This window comes from Eptatretus burgeri, chromosome 3, assembly GCF_056783735.1.
Source record: "Eptatretus burgeri isolate ZD-2024b chromosome 3, Ebu_testis_v1, whole genome shotgun sequence".
NCBI lineage: Eukaryota > Metazoa > Chordata > Myxini > Myxiniformes > Myxinidae > Eptatretus > Eptatretus burgeri.
Window position 1 is genome coordinate 77,683,359 of NC_140963.1, and position 23,288 is coordinate 77,706,646.

Consider the following 23,288-nt stretch of genomic DNA (forward strand, 5'->3'; position numbering starts at 1 on the left):
GGGCACGTGAGAGCGAAGGAACGGCCTGTGTGGTTGTTGTTTCTGGCACGCGGTTTGAAAGTTTTTTGTTTTGTTTTGTTTGTATCTCCGGGCATGCACTAGTTATTTATAAGCCTTTCACTTTAAACTTGCTTTATTTTGGTTTTTATTTTGCTTGCCTTTCCTTATTTTGTTTAGTTCGCGCCCTCTTTCACAAATTTCGGGAAAGTAGGAGTGTATTTTTAACTTCCTCTTCCTCAGTGAGGAAGATGACGAGCGTTGCGTCTTGGTTGTAACATGGCGGCGGCTCGCTTGCAGCACGATGCTACTTTCGAGGTACGGACTCGGAAAAACGCTCTAATTTGTGTCCCCCCCCCCCCCCCCTCCGACGTGGTTCTTACTGAGGAGATTGTTTTGGCCGTTGGAGACGTTGTCGGCATTGAGCATGTCCGCATGAATCAGAAGGTCGTGGTGTTCATCTCTGATGTTCGTCTTGTTCACGACGTCGTGAGTTCCGGGTTTACCACACACAGTGGTCACTTTGTTACGGCCTCCCCGATGGATGTCCCGGCAATGAAAATAATCGTCTCTAACGTGCCTCCTTTCGTGTCGAATCAACAACTTGTCTCTGTGTTGTCTCGTTACGGGAAAATTGTGTCAAAGATCTCGATGATCCCCCTCGAGTGCCGCCATGACAAGGCAAAGCACGTGATGAGCTTTCGGCGGCAACTTTACATGGTGCTGCCGGACCGTGGGGAGGACACGAGTTTGAATGTTTCATTAAAGATTAAAATTGATAATTATGATTACCAAGTGTGGGCTTCGTCAGCGACTTTAACATGTTTTCTTTGTGGAGCCTTTGGCCATTTAAAAAGATTTTGTCCGAAAGGTTGTTGTTCGAACTGTGGGGAATCGGTACATGTTGATGTTGATGGTGAAATGGTTTACGACCCACAACCTCGTCTGGTGGAGGAGGTGATGCCCAGTGAACCCAACGTTCCTGCTCATACTGTTTCCTCACATAGTGAGGACGTTAAGGATGATTTTGTCACTGTGTCAAAAAAACGTAGATCGTCTGCTCCTCGTGACCCCACGAGCTCTCCCAAGGGAGTCGTGCTGGATACGGTTGTTCCGGTAACTGAGGAACGTCATCGGAATGAAAAAAAGGATGGAATGGTTTCCGATAACGAGAATGTATTTCAGAGTGTACAGTGTGGTCCGGGTCCTTCAGATCGCGGTGAAGTGTATATTGGTGTTGCTGAACCGTGTGTAGAATGTCGGGAAGTATCAACGCTCGGTTTTCCTGAGACAGACTGAAATAATGTTTCAGCTCCATGCGATGTTCGCGCCTCAACAAATGATCAACATGCAGTTTGTGAGGCCTCGGTAGAGGTGCCCGATGTAGTTGTACAAGATGGTGGATTGGACGCCCCATCTCTTGTTGATGAAAGTGTAAAACAGGACTCACAAAATACCACCGTGCATCACTCGGTACCCCTCTTCGACGTGTTTGTAAAGGTCCAGGGTGATACTTACGAACCTTGTGGAAGGTTATCTGGGCTGTCTGCTTCAGATGATGATGACATGGAGGTGACTGATCTGTCACAGTCATCATCTGATCATTTACAGATATCTCTGCAGGTTATTGTATTGTTGCGGTTGAGGAAATTCGCAAACCACCATTCAGGTCCCGTCGGTGAGATATCTCTGTAAGTACATGTGTAGTTAGCCCCAAACCCGTTGTTTAGAGGAAATTATGTGATTCATTCGGGCTGCGACCCTTTAAGATAGCCGTTTTTCTGTTCTATCTTTATTTTGAACCAACCACGTCTCAACCGCCATCACACAACAACCACCGACCGCAACGCCGCTTCACATCAACAACGCCAACAGCCACGACCTTTACCTTCACAACTCGCTCCCGCAAACATCGCATCACCGCCATTCCAAACGTCGCCATGGCCATGGACCACCACTTTAAACCCTCCACCACCTTCGCCTCTCCTTATGCGGCCATTCCCGCACTGCTTGTGGGCACCGAGCGTCAGGCTGTCCTGGCCTGGTGCGGGACGCGCGCCGAGCCGCGGGTACAAAGTGCGGCCTTTCCGAGGAGAAGTCGGATCAGGAATGATACACGCCCACTTCTGATCCGTCCAATCAGCAAGCGCGGGGCGGTTTGGCACCGCCTCCAGGCGCGTCGGAGTAGAATCGGGATATGCAAATTCGAGGATCAAGGGAGACTCGCGCCCCTTTTTCTCCGTCCAATGGGCGAGCGTGGTTCCACCCCCGAGCTCGTTCTGATCCAGAAATTTGCATATGGGTTCTCCTGCCGGACTATCAAGCGCCGAGCGCGGGGCGAGTCAAGTCAGTTTTGGAGAACAGAGTGTGGCAGCGGCAGAGTGTGGTCGAGGCAGTCAAGTCGGGTCAGGAGAGTGGCAGTCTGTCGAGGTTCGGAGTCTGTCGGGGAGCTGCGGAGAGAGAAAGCCTGGAGCGCGGTCGAGGTGATTTGCTGCAGTCGGCTGAGGAGAATTGCGGAGGGGACCGGATAGCTCGGGTCCGAGGCAAGGAAGACGGCGATCGGCGACGAGCTCGCAGTGGAGTCGCTCGTCGCGGGACCCAAGCAAGCCAGCTATCCTCTTTCCCAGAGCATCAACAATTCCCCCCTTTTTCCCCCCCCGCGCTGAGATAGTGCGAAAAGGGGGCCCCGTTCCCACCCCACTCCAAGCAGCGCCAACGAAACCCGTGAAGGAGCGCGGAGTCGGGGCACCGCCACGCCGCCACATTTGCGGCTCATCACAAAGACACGGGTAGGATCCACCCGGTCTCGCGGCCCACATGCCCCGTCTGCCCCCTTGTCTTTGAGGGTGGCCCTTTTCTTTTGCTTTTGAGTAAATGTGTTGTTGGCACCGTCTTTAAAGTAAAACTGTGTAAGTGTTGCCGTGTGCTCGCGTCGTCGGTTGTAGATCTGCATTGTTGTGTTTCTTTTGTTACATCTGCTTTTGGTGCGTAATTGTTGTAATTGTATATGTGTGCTCTCCGTGTGCCGTGGAATAAATGTGCCTCATGTTGAACTGTTTTCCCGTTTCGCTTCGTCTTTTCTTTAATTGAATCTCCATCTTGCTTCACGTAAAGGGTTGGTAGTGGGCTTAATACGCCCGATAATTAATCGAACCGTCGAGGCCGACGATAACACCGCTCGGTTATCCCGATAGTACGGAACGGGTCGCTTAAGTGGCCCGTGTCCGGAGTCGACCTGCGGCGAGGTGCGATCGCCCGGTCTTCCCTCCGCGTGGGTACTTAGGTAGGTCGAGTTTGGCGAACAACCCTATCCCATGCGGGGGGCCGATTGGCACGATCGTGGTGAGGCCGAAAGGCCCACCCATGACTACCCATGATTTTCCTGACTTGCTTTCCTTCATGCAGACTGCAAAGTGTATAATTAGGATCTCCAAAGATTTTGAAATAACTAAACCACAAATTCACAGACTGAGGAAGTTTCTTACAAAAGCAGGTTTAGAATGTTCTCAACAGCTGCCAAACCCCCCTGATACAGGATGAAAAGGAACGAAGTGCTTTTTGGCACCTTAAACATGAATGGGGGTTGGTGCTCACCATTTGCGTCGGATCCAAGTTAAAAACTCGTTGCTTCGGAAACATGTGGATGTCTGTTTGTTGCAAGAAACGCACACAACAGAGACTTCACAGTCTGACTGGCTCTGCCTTAACAAGGGGCTTTGTTTCTTCAGTAATTTGTCTTCTGTCTCGGCGGGTGTTGCCTTTATGCTTCGTCCAGGTTTTGTTCCTGACTCGTATCGTTTCCTTGAAATAGTTGAACTCCAATGATGCCAAGTGTCCTTTATGTATCAAGGATTTAACCTCACCTTACTTAATATCTCTGCTCCTCGTGAAAGCGGGGCTCGTAAATTTTTTTTTTTTTTTTTTTTTTTCACATCTGGCTTATTACTTCCATACTTTTGTCTTTGATCACTGTATTTGTATCGGAGGAGATTTCAATTGCACGTTTGAACCTAATTTAGATAGGAATACACCAGAACCACATCCTGAATCTCATAAACACATATCTTGTTGTTTTTCATCACTTGGTCTTCTCGATGCTTGGTGTATGCAGCACCGTACAGCATTTCGGTGTACATTGTGCCGGTGTGCTAACGTGCTGATAACACTTGCAAGGTTGGATAGATGGTACATTAACTCTACTTTTAGAAATGTCCTCATGTCTTGAAACATCTTTCCTTCCATTTTCTCTGATCATCACTTGGTCGTGCTTGGTTTATCCTCTTCTGAGTTACTGCAAAAAAGTGCATATTGGACCTTGAATACCAGCCTGTTGGAGGATGTTATTTTTAATGATGCTTTTGATAGGTTTTGGGAAAAACTTATCCAAAGCAAACCTTCCTCTGCTTCTATCCAGTTATGGTGGGTCAACGCAAAAGCTCAAATTCGTGTTTTCTCTCAATGTTATCGGTCCTTTTCTCGGAGCAAGAGTAAAATTGCTGTTTCACTCTTGGAAACTGAGATTTTGCAGTTGGAGGAAGACTTGGCTAAAGCTCAAAATGACAGAGAGCTTCGGCTATTATACGAAAAAAGACCTTATCTCAGAGAATTAATTCATGAAAAAGTCATGGGGATGTCAGTTCGACTCGGAATCCAAAATGTGAAGTTTTCTGACTCCCCAAATACAAGGTTTTTCCATTGAGAAGGGGTAAAGAAATCCCAAAGACATATTTTACTCCTTGTTGGATGCTCAAGGCACTATTATACAAAATGAAAGTGATGTTGGTCGGCTTGTGAAAAATTATTTTTCTGATTTATTTGCGAATGAATCTGTGTTTAAAGATTGTGTTGATGAGATGACAAATCATGTTCCTTCTTTGAGTTGTGTTCAGCGTCAAGCTCTTGAAAAACTGCTTTCCCTGGAGGAACTCAACATGGCTCTGAACAGCTTTGAATGTGGAAAAGCCCCTGGAAGCGACGGACTTCCAGTGGAATTTTTTTTACAATTTTGGGACATCTTAGGTCCAGAAGTACTGTTGGTTCTGCAAGAAAGTTTACTTTCTGGCATACTGCCTCTCAGCTGTCGAAGAGCGGTGGTTTGTCTTCTCCCAAAAAGCGACGATCTCCGTCAAATCAAGAACTGGCGCCCCATCTCATTACGATGGTCTGCCCACAAACTCTTTTCCAAATTGTTGGCCAATCGGCTAAAAGTTGTCGTCGGGACTCTCGTTTATCAGGACCAGAGCTACTGTGTTCCAGGGAGATCAAACTCTGATAACATCTTTTTAGTTAGAGATTTGATTGATTGTGGTCTTTAGGAGGAAGGGGGGGGGGTTGGTTTGATTTTCCTTGATGTCAAAAAGGCTTTTGATTGCATTGATCACTTTTATATTGTGACGTCCACGGGACTTGAACAGTCCCGCCAACGTAGAATGAGCCGAAACGATGGAGGCGGTTTATTTATTTATAACCCAAAGATGGCGGTTCTAATCGCTCTACCGCAAACAGGACGAGGAAGGTGGCACGAGTCGCTTTTAACTGAGTTGATAACGTTTATTTTCTCTAACCAGAAATAACACTCGGCAAGAAGAGGGATCCGGGGCGATTCGACGGGATGGTGGTGTGGGTTCGGGCGTGGGGAAAACACAGCCAATTCCAATGAATATACAAATCTCAAACCCTCTAAGGCGCCAGGTACACACACACACACACACACACACACACACACACACACACACACACACACACACACACACACACACACACACACACACACACACAAAACGTAGCTATTCCTGGTGGTCAGGCTGGACCGTGGTGTGGACGCAACATTCTCTGGATTGGCGTCGGACGAGCTGGCCTTGCTCTCGTCAGGGGGCAGGAGAAACCGTGGTGCTGTCGACCTCCTGGTCTTGGCCCAAGTCCGCTCACAGCCGCCAGGGAACCAGTTCTGGCGCCAAATTGCGAGCAGGGGAGGGAGGCAGGTCCGCCCGCCGTTCGACCCCGTACTCCGAGCCAGCAGAACCCCAGAGCCAACCAAGGTGAGGCACGAGGCTCAGCAAGGCTCCAAGACACGATCAAACCAGGGCCGAATCAGCGCAACAACACAGCACGCTCCCAGCACAACAACCTCCACCAAAACAGTCTTTCGGTACCGATCTTCTTCCTCTTCACCTTTCCCCGAACAGAGCCTTTTTATCCTCCCATCCTCGTCACTTCCAATCGAGCCGTTTTATTGGCCCTGCGCCGTCGCCTTCCGCCAATCGTGATCACCGGGCAGAGCCATCCGCAGCACTGTCCTGTGACGTCACAGCAAGCCTCCAGAGAATACTAAAAGGGGTTTACGCAGACACACTTACCCTATCCCGTGTCCCTATCTAATTACGTGACAATTATCATTTCCCCCTTGAAGAAATGGACATTTACTAGACAACTTATCACCACTGAATTGCTACTTTTTACATCGAGATCCTGGTACACTCGAACAGCATGGCATACCTAATTAAACATCCTAATTACCCTTTGAATGCACACCCCCCCCCCCTCAAACGTAACACTGCCCCCTCCTCTGGTACCGCAGCTCCTGCAAGGTATATCACAGGCGCTACCGTACCAGCCTTAACACTTACTGACTCACACCTAATTAACCTAACGAAATAAAGTAGGAGGGGCAATGGGCAGCGAGTCGCAGCTAACTTACCTATCCTGCTTAATGTACTACCCCCTTATGGCCTTATCCTCGCCTAAACAATCATTCATTTTTTATTTTTTTTATTTTTAATTTTATCACTTGAGAGCACTGAGCGAAGTTGCACTCCATCCTCTGGATCATCGCTCTTGCCCAACACTCTTCCAGTGATCTGGGGAGGGGAAACAAAAGGTTCCACAAAAAAAAACACAACACTTATACTTTACATTCCTACTCTAAGCCTTCACGACACTATTCATGGGATATTTACACTTGACCGCCTCCCCCAGTGGATGCTAATAGACCCAGCGTTACCTGGGGAGCCAATTTTCAAATTTGCTTGCCCCAAAATTATGCGGACATCATGCCCTTGCTGCACATGTCAAGTTGTGCGGGATCGAGTGGGACTCGCACATCTTCACAACACTCACACCATGGTAATCATCACATTTCTAGGTCATGGTCCCCATTTTAATGATGCAGGCTGAACCCCGTCATGGCCGTGGGGTGGGTTACAAAAAGATGATGGGGGCATCTCAGGTGCAACCATGCCCACAGATAAGCTTTAGTCCAACCCAGACGTTTCTCCGCCCCGCTACCTTTGATTCCCACCCCCCCCCCCGGTAGCCATCAGCTCTAACCCCGTACAACACACTGGAAGGGGTCTCACTGGCTCGTCTGGCCTTCCTGGGTCGCCAAGGTCCTACCCGCCTTGGTCGCCCAACCAGACCCTCTCCCAGTTGCCTCCAGACACCGTCACCGTTAGACACCAGGGGTGAATCTCCTTGAAGGGGGGTCGCAATTCCCGCTCACCGTGAGCTTCAGCAATCCCCGTGGACAAGCACATCATCCCCACCCACAAAACCCACATGACTCCCCCACCCCATCGGCCTTACATGTGACACCTGCATTTCTAACACTTCACCGACCATGACCTTCCCTGTTACCACACCATGTCCAATAAAAAATCAACGTGTGCACCATACATTTCACTTCTTAACTTGAAGCAACTCACACAGCACTTCTCCTCACCCGATCCACGCACCAGCCATTGGACAGCCACTCGTGCCCGCTTTGTTACCAATTACCCATTCTCCCTATTGTCACTCTAAAACCCAGCAGCACTTACAAACCCATGCCAATTTTCCCACAATTCTTTTTTTTTTTTTTAACCAAAGGAGGGCACTTCGCCACAATCTCAGCAGCCGAGTATGGCCCTATATGCTCAGCCTAATCTAGTCTCCCCGACCCCCGACAGTGATCTCCGGACCCGACCTATGAAAGGGCATCTCGGATAGACCTGGTGGTTCAGCAGGAGGATTCACCCTCTCCGAGTCTAAAAGTCTATTGGAGGGTCCCTCCATCGCCGGGTACCGGCAATGTCGTTGCATGTGTCCTCTGCCCGCACCGGAAACAAGTCCCCATAAAAGGCCCATGTGAGTATCGGTGAAATGTCTCTTCTGGTTCCGGACCCCTTCGGCCATAATCGAATTGCTCTATTGGCTGGGCTGGACCCTGCCGCTTTGGCGCACCAACTACCGGATTACCCTTTATCAAACTTGACAGTTTCTGGAAAATTTCCTGAAACATTTGGGTAATGCCAATTTCTCCCAGCCCCCCTCCCTGATCCTGGATCTCCGCCTGTCGGATCGTCACCGATGGCCTCTCTGGCACCCGACCCGGCCGCCTCCATGAGGCCAGCCTGGCCGCGCACTCGGTGCACGGTGGGTGGATCCTGGAGCTCCACTAGCGCTCGGACCTCAGGGTCAGGAAGAGCAGCTAAAAATTTCTCTAGTGCCAGTCTGTCCCATGCCTCCACTGTGAGGTCCCGATACGCGATCCTGACTGATTGGTAAATGTCCTGTACCAGCTCCTGCACTGTCTCACCCGGCTTTAATCTGTGGTGCTGGAGCTGGGCCCGCACCAGATCACAGTTCGCTGCAAACCCAAACCGACGGCTCAACGCCTCGCAAATGTGGGAGCTGGTCAACATCCCCTCCGCGATCACGTTTAACACATCTGCGGCTGGTCCCCGCAACGTTGCCACCAAATTCCCTGTACGTTCCCGCTCATTCCACCCGTTTAGTCGGGAAATACACTCAAATTGCGTCAGAAAAGCTTCAACGCTCCCTGACCCGTCGAAATTTACCAGGGGGATCACTTTCCCGGTGGCCCGCTTCCCAGTTTCTCCCTTGTCCGAATCCAGCCCAGGGATCAAACACCCTTGTGGCTGCGTATCCAATTTCGGAGCCCACTGTGGCCAAAGATGGTTTGTGGTGAGGGTCTCATGGGTCAATTTTGCCTCCTGTTCCAAACGTTGAATGGACCGATTCACCTCTTCCCGCAGGATCTTCTGGGCCCGCACAACCTCCTCCAAGGATCCGTCGCGAGTTTGTAGCTGCTCCTCAACCAACCCGGACACTCTACTTACAAAAGACGGCTCTACCAGGCCTTTATCCAAGACTTCATCTTGGCTCATAATTTTATCTTGTTCGTCCAAACGAGCCTCCAATCCTTTACCTCCTCTGCCAAATTCATCCCTTGCTTCCTCAGCTCTCCCCACTCTTCTACTTGCAGCTGCATACGAGCATCCACACAGGCACGATGACGTTCCAGGCTTTCATCCACTTTATCAACCCGAATGTTCGTTGCATCAATTTTATCTACCAATTTTTTCCGGATATTTTCCCCTCCAATGTAATTTCTACCTTTGTTTCCACCAATCTATCCTCGAATTTACTTTGTATTTCTCCCAATTTAACATCCACACACTCCTGCATCTCAGTTTTCATTTTCTCCATCTTTTCCCCCAATTCATCCCTCATTAAATCAATCTGTGCACCCAACTGTACCCCCATTACCCCCAATTGATCTGTCATTTCTGCCCTCTGTGCCGTCATTTCTGCCCTCTGTGTCACGAATTGATTTGCTATTTGTACCGTCATGTCCCCTATTTAACGTTCCAACATTGTCTGGATCGTCATCGTGCCGGTTTCCGGCGCTGCCGGCTCCGTTACGGGCGATGAAGCACGGTCCACGCTCGGAATGGGGGAGGTTCCAACCCTACCCCCGTCTCTCCCTTCTTCCCCCGACTCGCTGCAAGACACGTGGCCTTCCACCTCAAACATCTGCACATCCGCCATGGTGCAGAAGTCCCGTTTGCCGCCAATTAAATTTAATTTGAAAAATCCCGCCAAAATTTTCCCGCGCTCGCGCACTTTCCTGTAGTGATTTTATATTCCAATTCGTGACGAGATTTTAATCTTGGTATATTCTCCCGATACCAAATATAATTTAGAGGGGTTCGAACATCCAACACCCTGACACCAATGTGACGTCCACGGGACTTGAACAGTCCCGCCAACGCAGAATGAGCCGAAACGATGGAGGCGGTTTATTTATTTATAACTCAAAGATGGCGGTTCTAATCGCTCTACCGCAAACGGGACGAGGAAGGTGGCACAAGTCGCTTTTCACTGAGTTGATAACTTTTATTTTCTCTAACCAGAAATAACACTCGGCAAGAAGAGGGATCCGGGGCGATTCGACGGGATGGTGGTGTGGGTTCGGGCTTGGGGAAAACACAGCCAATTCCAATGAATATACAAATCTCAAACCCTCTAAGGTGCCAGGTACATACACACACACACACACACACACACACACACACACACACACACACACACACACACACACACACACACACACACACACACACACACACACAAAACGTAGCTATTCCTGGTGGTCAGGCTGGACCGTGGTGTGGACGCAACAGTCCCTGGATTGGCGTCGGACGAGCTGGCCTTGCTCTCGTCAGGGGGCAGGAGAAACCGTGGTGCTGTCGACCTCCTGGTCTTGGCCCAAGTCCGCTCACAGCCGCCAGGGAACCAGTTCTGGCGCCAAATTGCGAGCAGGGGAGGGAGGCAGGTCCGCCCGCCGTTCGACCCCGTACTCAAAGCCAGCAGAACCCCAGAGCCAACCAAGGTGAGGCACGAGGCTCAGCAAGGCTCCAAGACACGATCAAACCAGGGCCGAATCAGCGCAACAACACAGCACGCTCCCAGCACAACAACCTCCACCAAACCAGTCTTTCGGTACCGATCTTCTTCCTCTTCACCTTTCCCCGAACAGAGCCTTTTTATCCTCCCCTCCTCGTCACTTCCAATCGAGCCGTTTTATTGGCCCTGCACCGTCGCCTTCCGCCAATCGTGATCACGGGGCGGAGCCATCCGCAGCACTGTCCTGTGACGTCACAGCAAGCCTCCAGAGAATACTAAAAGGGGTTTACGTAGACACACTTACCCTATCCCGTGTCCCTATCTAATTACGTGACAATTATCATTTCCCCCTTGAAGAAATGGACATTTACCAGACAACGTATCACCACTGAATTGCTACTTATTACATCGAGATCCTGGTACACTCGAACAGCATGGCATACCTAGTTAAACATCCTAATTACCCTTTGAATGCATACCCCCCCCCTCCCTCAAACGTAACAATATGTTTCATATGCTGCAAAAGTTTGGTCTGGGTGAAAAGTTCATTGGTTTTGTTAAGTTGTTATACAACAATATATCTAGTTTGTGTAAGGTAAACGATGGTCTCTGCTCTCCCATTCAGGTTCAGAGGGGTGTTCGGCAAGGCTGTCCATTGTCAGGTTTACTGTTTTGCCTTTCTCTTGAGCCATTACGAATTAATCTTCGGAACTCTCTTTCTGGCTTTGTACAGTCACCAGAAGAACACCCTATCGTTGTGTCTACATATGCTGATGATGTCTGTATAGTAATTAAAATGATCAGGATCTAACCACTCTTCTTGGATCTTTACATAAGTTTCATCTTGCTTCAGATTTGCAGTGTAATTGGCCAAAGAGTCAAGCTCTGTGGGTGTCCTCAGCTCAATGTACATCCGGTGGGCTTCCCTTCGTGCCACCTCAGTCTCTTCCAAAAGATCTAAAGTGGACGAGAGAGGGGGTGAAATACTAAGGTGTTTATCTTGGCCCTCACCAGTACTCCCTTATTAACTGGGAAGGAGTGGTAGATCACGTAACCAAACGTCTCAACAAATGGAAAAGGTTCCTACCGCAAATGTCTTTCAGAGGTCGTTTACTCATAATTAATACTTTAGCTACCTCTGTCTTGTGGCACAAATTCATCTGTTAACAGCCACCACACAGCTTGCTAAAAGAGAATCAACAGATACTGGTTAATTTTTTCTGGAATGGTTATCATTGGTTGCGGTCAGATTTACTCTGTCACCCCTTGTCTGATGGAGGCCAAGGGCTCATTGACGTAAAGTGTCGTCTGATGACCTTTCGGCTGAAGTCGATACAACGAGCGATCAATGTGGAAAAACGGCCCTGGCGCCCTGGAGCACAACGAATATTGAGACAAGCTGGATTGCTCGGCTACGGCCTTGAGTTGTTCCGAATTTAGTCAAAAAAGATTGACACGTCTCACCTTCCTCTGTTTTACCAGAGTCTGTTGAATGCTTGGCAAGCAGTCGTGGTGACCCGCCAGAGGAATTTGTATGACATCAAAATGTTTGTGGGAGAACCTCGATTCCTCAACCCACTCTTTCCCAATGTTCCCAAAAGCCATTGCTTTTTACAAAACTTCATTTCAGCTGGTATCAAATATGTTTGGCATCTTCACGACACATCCAATTGTTGCTTGAAGTCTGTTAAAGAAATTGCTGAAATCACTGGCACCAGGTCGTTAAGATCTGTCGGTAAAGTAGTTGTCGATGTCATCCGTACATCCTTTAAACTTGGGTTGCAGTGGAGTACGGAGGTCCAATGGACACCCCATAAGCCTTCACTTCCGAGCTTACTTGTCCAATTCGCTGGGGTTACTCCATCTCCAGTCAGTATTGCTTCCTGTTTATTTAGTAATCTTGACAGTAAATCAATTTATCGTTTTTGTCTTTCTGTTATGATTATAAATACCTCTGCAGTTGGAGTACTGAGATGGAAAACGCTTTTGACATATGCCACCCCTTCTGAACCTGTATGGGAATCGATGTATTGCACACCAATAACAAAAAGATCAGGTGACTTGCAATGGAGACTTGCTCACTCAGGCCCCCCTAACAAACGGACGCCAACTTTGTCAGACGGAATGAAAACCCGTCATTCTTGTTGCAAAAACACCGAAAGTTAATGAAAAAGCGGCCGAAATTGAAACCAACACACTAATTACGGTCGCAATAGCAAATATAACCGAAACCAACACGTTTATTCTACACACAAGAATGTTCGTGACGGACACAAGAACGGTCAATCCCGAAATAGATTGGTGGGGAACGGAAGCAAGATTGGTTAGTTCCGTCGCGAAACGTCCGAGAGCGAAACAAAAGCGGTTCATTCCGGTTACTGTGGTGCGAACAAGATGGCGGATGCAGTCGAACGACCTGTTACGGAATGTAAAATTTTAGTGCTTGTGCCTCGAACATGAATGTGATATAGATAATATATAGTGGGGAGTACCTGATGTAGTTTTAACAATTTATTAAACCGGATTTTGTTGTGATGATAATGTTTGGTTTGCCTGTATTTCGAGCCCCCGAGTGAAGGATCGCGAGTTGTGTTTGCCCAGTTCAACATAGGAGTTCGTGTATGGGATCTTTTTGCAGTTTTTACTTCATATTTTATTTTCTTGGAATTCGCAATTTATTATGACTATCAAATTTCACCTCGTGTAAATATAAATGATCATTCGTCACTGATCGCTGCAGCACGGGTACACGAATTTCACGAAATGTCAGCCACACATTAAGTCAAGAGGGCGCATTTATCGCTGCTTGTATAATATCCCGTACCACAAACGGGTTTTCATTTACAGACATGATATATTCAAGGCAGACGACGTTAAAGTTAACTTACCATAACTTCAAGAACTTTTCAAGCCGCCATGTTTTCCACGTTATGGTAACCGGAATTAATCGCTTTCGCTTCGGTCTCCGCCGTTTCGCGACGGAAATAAACGATGTTGCTTCCATTCCCCACCATTCTATTTCGGGATTGACCGTTCTTGTGTCCGTCACGACCGTTCTTGCGTGCATAATAAACGTGTTGGTTTCGGTTATATTTGCTGTTGCGACCGTAATTACTCTGTTGGTTTCAATTTTGGCCGCTTTTTCATCAATTTTAGCTGTTTTTGTAACAAGAATGACGGGTTTTCATTCCGTCTGACAACGTTGGCGTCCGTTTGTTTGGGGGACCTGTCACTGGTCACTGCCAACAAACACCTTTGTCAACCGAATTGATATTGCTGTTTCAGTGCTTTGTCCCTGTTGTAACATCACTGAGATTTGTCCCATGGATCTATTGATTGTGTAACGATTGTGCCCCATTTTCTTTGATTGAACGATATATTTCATCGGGTAAATGTCCCCTTTTCACTCCGGTTATTTATTTTTGGCCTCAGAGTCAATTCCGATACTGAAAAGTTGTTAATGTTTTTGAACTATGTTCTATCGGAGGCAAAGTTAGCGATCTACCTGTCGAGGAAAGCCAAAATGAAAGGCAAACATTTTGAGCAATGTAACGTGATTTTGCATTTCCAATCCGTGGTTTCAACTCGTTTGAAACTAGAATTTAATTATTCCAGAAATAATGAAAATATGAAAACCTTTGTTGAAACTTGGTGTGTTGGTAAAGGCGCTGTCACACCTTGACGATTTCGCCAGCAATGGCAATGTATAAAAGTGTATGCAAAACGTTGGCGTACGCTGAAATTTTGATGTTTTTTTAAAGTTTTGGTCGTATTCATAACGTGTTGGTCGTATGCATGACATATTAGTAACGGGCACAGAATGTTTCGTTGTCTGATAGATAACTTATACCAACGAATGCTTAGCCTGTTGTCGGCGTTCACAACCTCTGCCCAACGATAGTTTAACTTAGGCAGAGCACGCTGCACATATCGCTGGGAATAAGTTTTCGGCACGATATGCGATCGTTGACACACGTCGACACAAGTTCCTTGCAAGTTACTCATAAGTCGAAACACGTCGAGGTAATGTTTAGCATACCCGAAACTTGTATTCTTTTTTTTCTCCTTGGCTCTGTGATGGCACGTGACGAAATATCTGAAGTTGTTGTTGTTGTTGTTTTTTTTATTGTTTTTTTTTTTAGTCTATCACGAATTTTAAAACATATTCAGACATTTGCTTTTAAGTTTCGACGTCGACGTGATAATATCCTCAAACAGCAAATATTCACAGAGGAGGAACTAAGAATAAGACATGAGCAAACTGAAGAGGCAATCGGACGTGACGTAACGGCACGTGACGAAATATTGGAAATTATTGTTGTTTTTGTTGTTTTTTTTAAACGCGGCCAATACGCCATGATACGGAAGCTGTAAATTAGAAACGCGTTCAGTAAGTACTGTGGTCGTCCGGAAGACGTCGATCAAATACGTCAATCTGCGTTGGAGGTACGTTACACATCGGTTCAAAGCACGTTACTCAGAGGTAAGAAATAAGTTTTGTGTACGTTAAGCATGACCTCGACGTGTTTGGACTTTTGAGTAACTTTCACGTGACGTGCTTCGACGTGTGAGCAACGATCGTGCAACGTGCCCACAACACGTTACTCATCGGTTATAAATAAGTTTCGGGTACGCTAAACATGACCTCGACGTGTTTCGACTTGTGAGAAACTTACAAGTAACGTGTGTCGACATGTGTCAACGATCGCAAAACGTGCCGACAACTTATGGTCAGCGTAGCGGAACGTGCGAGTCATACGCTGGCATACGTGCTAAAATTTGAGGACAACCGCAAAGTACAACGATGAAAGCCAGCGTACGACGATGTTTGGCAGTGTTTTTCAGCGTGCTCTTAACATGTACAAAACTTACCCATGACGTATTCGACGTGTGCCAGCGTTTCAGACAAATTTTTCATAAGTCGGCATACGCTGGCTAAATCGTCAAGGTGTGACAGCGCCTCAAGATGTGCAATGTAAAGGAAAATGTATGAGAAATTTACGTGTGGTGTTTTCTTTCCTTGTGTCCTTGGAATTTTCTTTGTTACATTCGCTAACTTTGTTGCGAAGGTTATGTTTTGATCGCTGTGTTTTTATTTATTTTTTGGTTAATATGTGTTTGTTTGTTTGTTTGTTATTCGCATAACTCCAAAAGTATTGAACTGAATCGCAGCAAATTTGGTGGGATGATTGGTTATTATCCGAGGACCATTTGATTAGATTTTGGGAGCGATCGGGTCAAAGGTCAAGGTCAAAGTCATGAAAAGGTCAAAATCGTCTTTTTACCATAGCGCGGTCAATTTGTATCGAATTTGCATCCAGCTAATGCCAAAATGTTCAGAATTCAATGCCACATCTTGTGATCTGACATGACACAATGACGTAATAACCCTTATTCGCGGTTGGGAGTCAAAGGTCAGGGGGGGTCACAACATTGCAAAATGTGTGGTTTTAGTCATAACGAGGTCAATTCTTATCCGATTTGCATGAAACCAACACGAAAATATTGACTGTTCTGTTCCCCACATTCTAATACCAATTACAAAATTAAGAGTACAAAGGTCAAGGTCGAGGTCAGGAAAAGGTCAAAATCGTCATTTTGCCAAAGTGCGGTCGATTCTTATCCAATTTGCATGCAACCAATGCCAAAATGTTGTGAATTCAATGCCCAATCTTGTGATATACGATATGACACAGGAAATTTAGTGTTTTTAAGCTATCATTACACATATGAGATGGCAGATGTGGTAGTGAATGAAATACCCTCACAATCAACGGTTTCTGGGGGGGGGCAAAATGTAGCGTTCGCGAAGGTACGCGCTCCACTGAGTGCCCGTTCTAGTTTTGAATTGCTTTTTTTGGTGTTTCTTTGACTTTGCTGATTTTCTCTTTGAAACCTGTTTTTGTTTTTTCTCCTTTGGTTTATTTTTGTATTTTTATAATAAAAGGAGTCAAAAGTCTCTGTGTCTCTCTGTCTCTCTCTGTCTCTCTCTCTCTGTCTCTGTCTCTGGACATATCTGGATGGTGTTTGTCTCTTGATGTGTCTGGGCAGGGTTTTTCTCCGGATGTGTTCAAGCAGTGTTTGTCTCTTTCAGCTTGGCTCGAGAAACGCCTGGAGTTTTTCCCTGGACGCTTCTGGGTGGTAATTATTGCTCCACCGCACGTCTGCCTTCCCTTCCTCTCACATCACACTGTCTTCCCTTCCCCATCGCTCCCCCTCCCTCCTCTCTCTCTCTCTCTCTCTCTCTCTCTCTCTCTCTCTCTCTCTCTCTCTCTCTCTCTCTCTCTCTCTCTCTCTCTCTCTCTCTCTCTCTCCCTATCTATCTATCTCTATCTCTCTATCTCTCTATCTCTCTATCTCTCTATCTCTCTATCTCTCTATCTCTCTATCTCTCTATCTCTCTGTCTCTCTGTCTCTCTATCTCTCTATCTCTCTATCTCTCTCTCTCTCTGCCTCTCTGCCTCTCTGCCTCTCTGCCTCTCTGCCTCCCTGCCTCTCTGCCTCTCTGCCTCTCTGTCTCTCTGTCTCTCTGTCTCTCTGTCTCTCTGTCTCTCTGTCTCTCTGTCTCTCTGTCTCTCTGTCTCTCTGTCTCTCTGTCTCTCTGTCTCTCTCTCCTCCACCCCTCTCTCCCTCTCCCCCCTCTTTTTCTCCCTCCCCCTTTATTATTCCCATCAGTGAAATGATGGGTGGTATTTTCTTGAACTCCAACATAACGGAAACCACAATCTTAACATTGACAGTTCGATTTCTAAACTCAATCCTAATGCTGGCCTCACCCCTTTAATTTGCCCATCCACACCCTTTCTGAGTCTTTCCCTTCCAAACCACATGAGACAAAAACATTTGTTCTTAAACTCTTTCAATGGAGAGGTTTTATTGTGCAGAAATTAAAAAGAAAGTTAATCAGTTGAGACATTTAAAGGACATTACCATAAAACAGACTAAAAGAAAACCACAAGGCTTTTCGTTGTGCTCTCTTAAGGTGAAATTCGCACCAACTGAATGAGGTAAGGAAGAAGAACAGTCGAAGAGACACCTATCAACAGTCAATTCTGATTGGACGTTCTCTCTTGATGAGTCATCACCTCCCGACGGTCGAGGTGAGAGGAGCCTGTTCAGTGTTCAGCTCTCCAGTTGGAGGTTGCAGAGTCTGAGGCAGACCCCTGAGGCTGTTTCAGAATCCTCTTCATCAACATCTGTGATCGTGAGACGAGTTCGTGTTCTTCTTCTTCTTTGCATAAATAAGCAAAGAGAGTGGACAAAGTCTGTTTGCCGACATAACACAGGGTCCATGAAATAGATAAATGCCACTTCTGGTATTCAGAGATGTGATGAACTTCGTCCTCTCCTCCATATTTGAATGCACATCTTGAACGCAAAGATATGAGGAACAAATCAAAAGATGCGTCTCAAACATGTATCTCACTGTTTGTCCAAGAGTGATTTTCACCTCTCGACATCTGATTCCTGCAGTAAAGAAGGATGTTCTGCCTGCCTCAAAATTTAGCAATATAATTTATGAGTTCAAGTGCCGGTGTGATGCTCGGTATGGAGGCAGAACTACCCAGATTCCAACTGACAGAATCAAACAGCACCTCCCTTTGTCCATCAGGAAAAAAACACGTTTGGTACACGAATACAGCCGGTACCTGCTTGTAGGAAGGTCCCAGCATCAATCCCAACATCGTGTACATCTGCTATTGGACAGCATTTGATTGAGAATGCAAACAGTGCTGAACATTATAATGTGGATGCATTCAAGATATTGATGTTGATCATCTCCATACTGATGGATTACAAACAAAGACAAAAAGTGTTTCTTTTATATAATAAGTACAGTGCTGCACAATAAAACCTGTATTTCAAGAGTTTAAGAATGAATGCTTTTCTGGTGAGGGGTAAAACGACTTTCAGGCCAACATGTACACAAATATTACAAACCATGATATAATTACATATAATACATGGGATGATGATACAATGAAAACTGAAATGGGTTCGTTTGGAACGCAATGGGGTTACCATGACAACAATGCTTGCAGCGTCACAAAGACAATCGGTGGGATGCATTGTGTGTTCACCTTTTTGAACATTTCGACCATTCTGCCACATTCGCTGCTACGATGTGGTCGTACCTTGTTGTGCTCTTGAGTTTTTTCAAAGAATTTCAAGAGGATATGTTTCCGTCGCACCTGCAAGTGCGTCCAGGAGTCTGGACTATAAAGAAGTCTTACCAGGTAAGTGGGAAACGAAGAGAAAGACCGTCCCTGATGGACGGAGGATAAAGGTTTAAAGATCCCATTGATGAGAATGAAAAGGAAGTTAAAGGAACGGAGCAGATTGTGATATTCAAGAAATTATGACGGTTTGATTACGATGTGAACAATTGTTCTCTTAAATCTTGTTACAAGGAAACCACACCTGTTCTGGAATGTTTGATTTGTTTACTGGGCCTATGGTCAGAACGTCGTGTTTCAATTTCAGTTTGAAAGGATCCTATTTAAGGATTGTTATGAAGTAAATTGATTCATGTTTTCATTGAAGTAACATTTATTTATTAAACTTGTTATATCCGTGTCCACAGATCTTTGGGGAAGGTTCCATCTTCGGTCCGATGGACGTTGGACAACTCGTGTCGCTTTGGGGGAGATTTGAGTTTGCTGTTGGGATCATCTCCATGGTGATACTTATCATCAACTCGCTTTGTGCGATTTATTTATGGATGAACAAACGGTTCCGGTAAAGCTCTTCACAAGTCTTCATTTTATTATTGATCTTCAAATTAAGAACAGCAAACTATGATCCCGATGGACCTCTCCACTGATGAATATGTTGTTATTGAGGTTTATATCTCTGGTGGTCCTCTGATTGATACATTTGTGCTACACAGAGAAATGTTCTCTCAAACGAAGTTCTGGTTTTTCTTGTGTGTTCACAGAAAGGACAAGAAAGTTGATGGAGAAGATGAGCCTGATGGGGAGGATAAAGATGTGGAAGAAGTGGAAGATGATGATGATGAGAGATTTGATTCAGAAGACGAGGAATGTGATTGTGATGATGGAGACGACGGATGTGATTGCGACGATGACGACGAATGTGATTGCGACGATTGTGACGATGATGATGGATGTGATTGTGACGATGACGGATATCATTGTGAGGATGGGGACGATGAATGTCTTTGTTCAAATGACGATTCCAATTGAGGACAGGAACACCAGGTTCGCAGGGGAGGAGGGGGAGAGGCTCTATTTTGTGTTGTACAAATTCCAGGAATCTGATTTCATTTCAGTTGCAGTTTTCCAAGTAGTTTTCGATCAGACAAGGTCATCAGCACAGTTTACCACCCTCTGGGAGGAACGAGTTTGCATATCACCTGCTGAAAAGAGTAGTCTCTGTTGCAAAAAGACTATTTGGATGTTTGTGTGGTGTGTAAAGGGTTCTTAAGGGGTCGAAGCAGTTCAAACGGTGTAAAGGTCAAACGGGCTCTAACAAAAAAGGGATCAAATGGATCTATGGGGTCTCAACGGGTCTCAAGGATCTGCGGGTATAAATGTCAAAGAGGTCAAAGGATATATAGGAGTTGAAAGGGTCATGTGGGGTCTAAAGTTCTGAAGGGTAAACAGGGTCGAAAGGAGCAACAGCAACAACAGAAGCAGCACGGTGTTGAGGGGCTGAAGGAAAAGCAGAACCCTCATTGTGATCACAGGCTGCAACAGCAACACAAGCAACATGTTACTGAGGGGCTGCAACAGCAACAGCAGAAACATCACGATGTTGACAGGTCATACCACATGCAGGACCTTCAACAGGTAAGCATTCTTCAATACTTTGGGCAGTTGCGGTGACCACACTCGGTGTAAAGACAGCAAACCCCAAGATCGGGACGTTAAACTGAGATACATTTTGCCACTTGTTCTTTTATAAACATTGCTGTTTATACTTCCTTCGATGAAGAAGAATGTTCTTAGTTGTGGAGATCATTGTAATTATAACTTTGGTGGGAAGGTAACTTATTAACATGGTCATCGCGATGCAGCTGAAATCACAAGAAGTTTAACTTCCCTCGATTGGATTATTCACCTTTTCGTCCTTACCTGTTCCATCAGTGCATTCCCTTCTGTGCCCTTTCCTGAACAAGTTATTAAACTGATGAAGATATCAATGTATTTATTCTTTTATGTTTTTATTGTTTCTTTTCTGAAGACTCCTCAGAAGAGGTGCTCGTTTACTCCCTCCACCCCCTCGAATGAAACCATCTTACCGGTTGGAACGCAAGTTGCCAAGATTCTTGCCTTACATTACAAATTATTCCGAACTTTATATAAACTGCATGTTCTTCACCCCCATCGTCTCCCTTTCTGTCTGTGTCTCAAAAGTGTTCGGAACAAACGAATGTTTTGCTGAACTCTTATCCAGACAAGCACCAAAAATTCATCCAGTTGGTGAAAGTCTGGCATGAGTGTTAATGTATCCGTATAAAATTCATTGTGTGCAACTGGATGATCATTAAAATTATTTAAATCGATGAATGTTGGTAAAAAAAAATCGATGCAATTAAATTAATTAATTAAATCAATGAATGTTGGTCATTAAATCGAAGCAGGTTGGATCTCACGTGGCAGATTTCCAGCTTCTTCCTCATTTCCTCATCTGCCGTGACCAAGGCGAGTGGATTCTTCCCGAAACGTCGCCTTCTCCGATGAGTAGAAAGTTCAGATTTTTTCAATTATAAACTTTTCCTGCATTAAAATTTATTATTTGAAAAACGTTAATTGAAGCCAGTGGGACTTTGTGATGAAGAAAATCAAGGTGTGAAATTGAAGGCAAAAGGAAAGGGAAATTGAACTGAGATGCAGAAAGCAATGGAGAGAATAGTGTTCCCAGGATTGTGTTAGAAGTTATTACAATGATGAACATTATGAATGTGGTGATATACAGTGGTTTTCACTTCCTTTTGCTGATGTGTGTGCAGAGACCCAGAAAAGAGTTCTGCCTTGATCCAGCATATCAATTCTCCCTTGATGATCCAAAACATTCGCGAAAATCAGGAGAAGAGTTCCACCTTGAGGGCGCAAAATATGAGACCGACCTTCCAGACTCGAAAAACGAGTTCCATCTTGGAGACCTTTGGAGTTCTAAACCATCTATCCATGGCATTCTTGGTTGGATGGTGCTTGATGAGTGGTAAGTTCAGTTGATTAAAAATTTATGGTTATATATTATTTAATTCGATATTAGACATGTCATGTATTTATTTATTCTTTTTCAGCAAAATCAAGAAAGTGTTGGGAAGACCTGAGATTTCCTGAGACAAATTTACAATATATCGCTTCCTTTCCACTTTTTCAAACTTGAAACAACTGAAATTTCATTCTTAAGATGGAACTGGAAGGAAAAACCAAAAACTTTGTTGAGTTGAAAAACTTTCTTGACCTTGTATTCTTATTGAACTGCTCAAAAAAAACATTAAACTGTTTTAAAAAATCATAATTCATTGAGTTGTTTTTTAAAAAAAAAAATGTGTAAAAATGATAAATGATCTTGGGATTAGAGTTTGGTTTGGGTTTGGGATATGAAGGTGAGGGTTTGGCTTTTAGGTGTGAAGGTTAGGGTTTGGATTTGGGTTTTAAGTGTGAAGGTTCGGGTTTGGGTTTTAAATGTGAAAGTAAAGGTTGGGTTTGGGTTTGGGGAATGAAGGTTGTGGTTTGGGTTTTCATGTGAGGGTGAGGGTTGGGTTTGGAGTGTTCGGGTTTGGTTTTTATCCCCCGCCGCACAGCAGAAGGGCGATATTGTTGTCACCCGGGTCGTCCAGCTGTCCGTCCGTCCGTCCGGGCATCAACATTTATAGCTGTGAGTGCGACAACTCCAAAACTCTTTGCCATATCGATTTGAAATTTGAGTCACACATGTACCACCTGAAAAGGAAGAACCCCATTGGTTTTGGGCGTGGCCGGATCTAAGATGGCCGACTGGGGCGACCATCTTGAAAATTTTTTTTTCGTAATAAATGGAAAACCGCTTATCTGATTTCAATTATTTTTGGTTACTACGTTCCTCACCCCTGGGGACCTTTTTTGGGATGATGACCAAATGGGGTCTTGTTTCCAACTCAACTCCCTCATTATCTGGAATATGTATGACATCATTCAATAGCGGGGGATTCTCCATCTCTGATGGTATATTTCATGTGAGGTTAGGGTTTGGGTTTAATGTGTGAGGTTTTAAAAAAGAAAAACATTTGTATTCCTTGTCGAGGCTCGTATGAGAGCGAACACACAACACACAGCAAGGGGGAGTGATGAGACAAGAGGAGTGGGAGTGGGAAGGACAAAACAGTGGGGAACAGAGACATCAGGGGATCTGTGGAAGGGAGATGAATGGGGCAGGGAACATGGGGAATACAAGATGGACATTACAGGACTTTCAGGAAGGAAAGCAGGGAATTTGAAGGAGGTTGGCTTGGGTGGATTATCGGGGATAGAAAATATCGAGGATTTGGATGGGGGATGATAAGAGGTGGTGTTGAGCAGCTGTTTTGAAGGCCTGGAGGGAACAATGGGATTGAACAGAGTGAAGGAATTTATTTCTAAGGCGTGGAAAAA

At 45.6% G+C, this 23,288-nt stretch overlaps 1 protein-coding gene across 2 annotated transcripts; it reads left to right on the forward strand.

The window, feature by feature from the left end:
- Window positions 1–17,190: 17,190 nt before the first annotated feature.
- Window positions 17,191–22,121, forward strand: LOC147030242 (uncharacterized). Of its 2 annotated transcripts, XR_015056274.1 has the most exons (4): window positions 17,191–19,422; window positions 19,622–20,495; window positions 20,890–21,870; window positions 21,956–22,121. XR_015056274.1 is itself a non-coding variant. In XM_085874103.1 (2 exons), exons 1-2 carry the CDS (start codon window positions 19,298–19,300, stop codon window positions 19,887–19,889), a joined length of 393 nt encoding a protein of 130 aa, XP_085730229.1. In that variant the 5' UTR covers window positions 17,191–19,297; the 3' UTR covers window positions 19,890–20,166. The 2 variants fall into 2 exon arrangements, 1 of the variants encoding a protein (XP_085730229.1); XM_085874103.1 differs by lacking the exons at window positions 20,890–21,870; window positions 21,956–22,121 and having other exon boundaries at window positions 19,622–20,166.
- The last annotated feature ends 1,167 nt before the right edge of the window (window positions 22,122–23,288 follow it).

What these genes read in the sequence shown, in the direction of transcription:
- LOC147030242 (XM_085874103.1), top strand. Translation starts at nt 19,298, where the DNA reads ATGGACGTTGGACAACTCGTGTCGCTTTGGGGGAGATTTGAGTTTGCT. An exon ending in TGGATGAACAAACGGTTCCG is followed by an intron (nt 19,423 to 19,621) that starts GTAAAGCTCTTC and finishes GTGTGTTCACAG; the next exon opens with AAAGGACAAGAAAGTTGATG.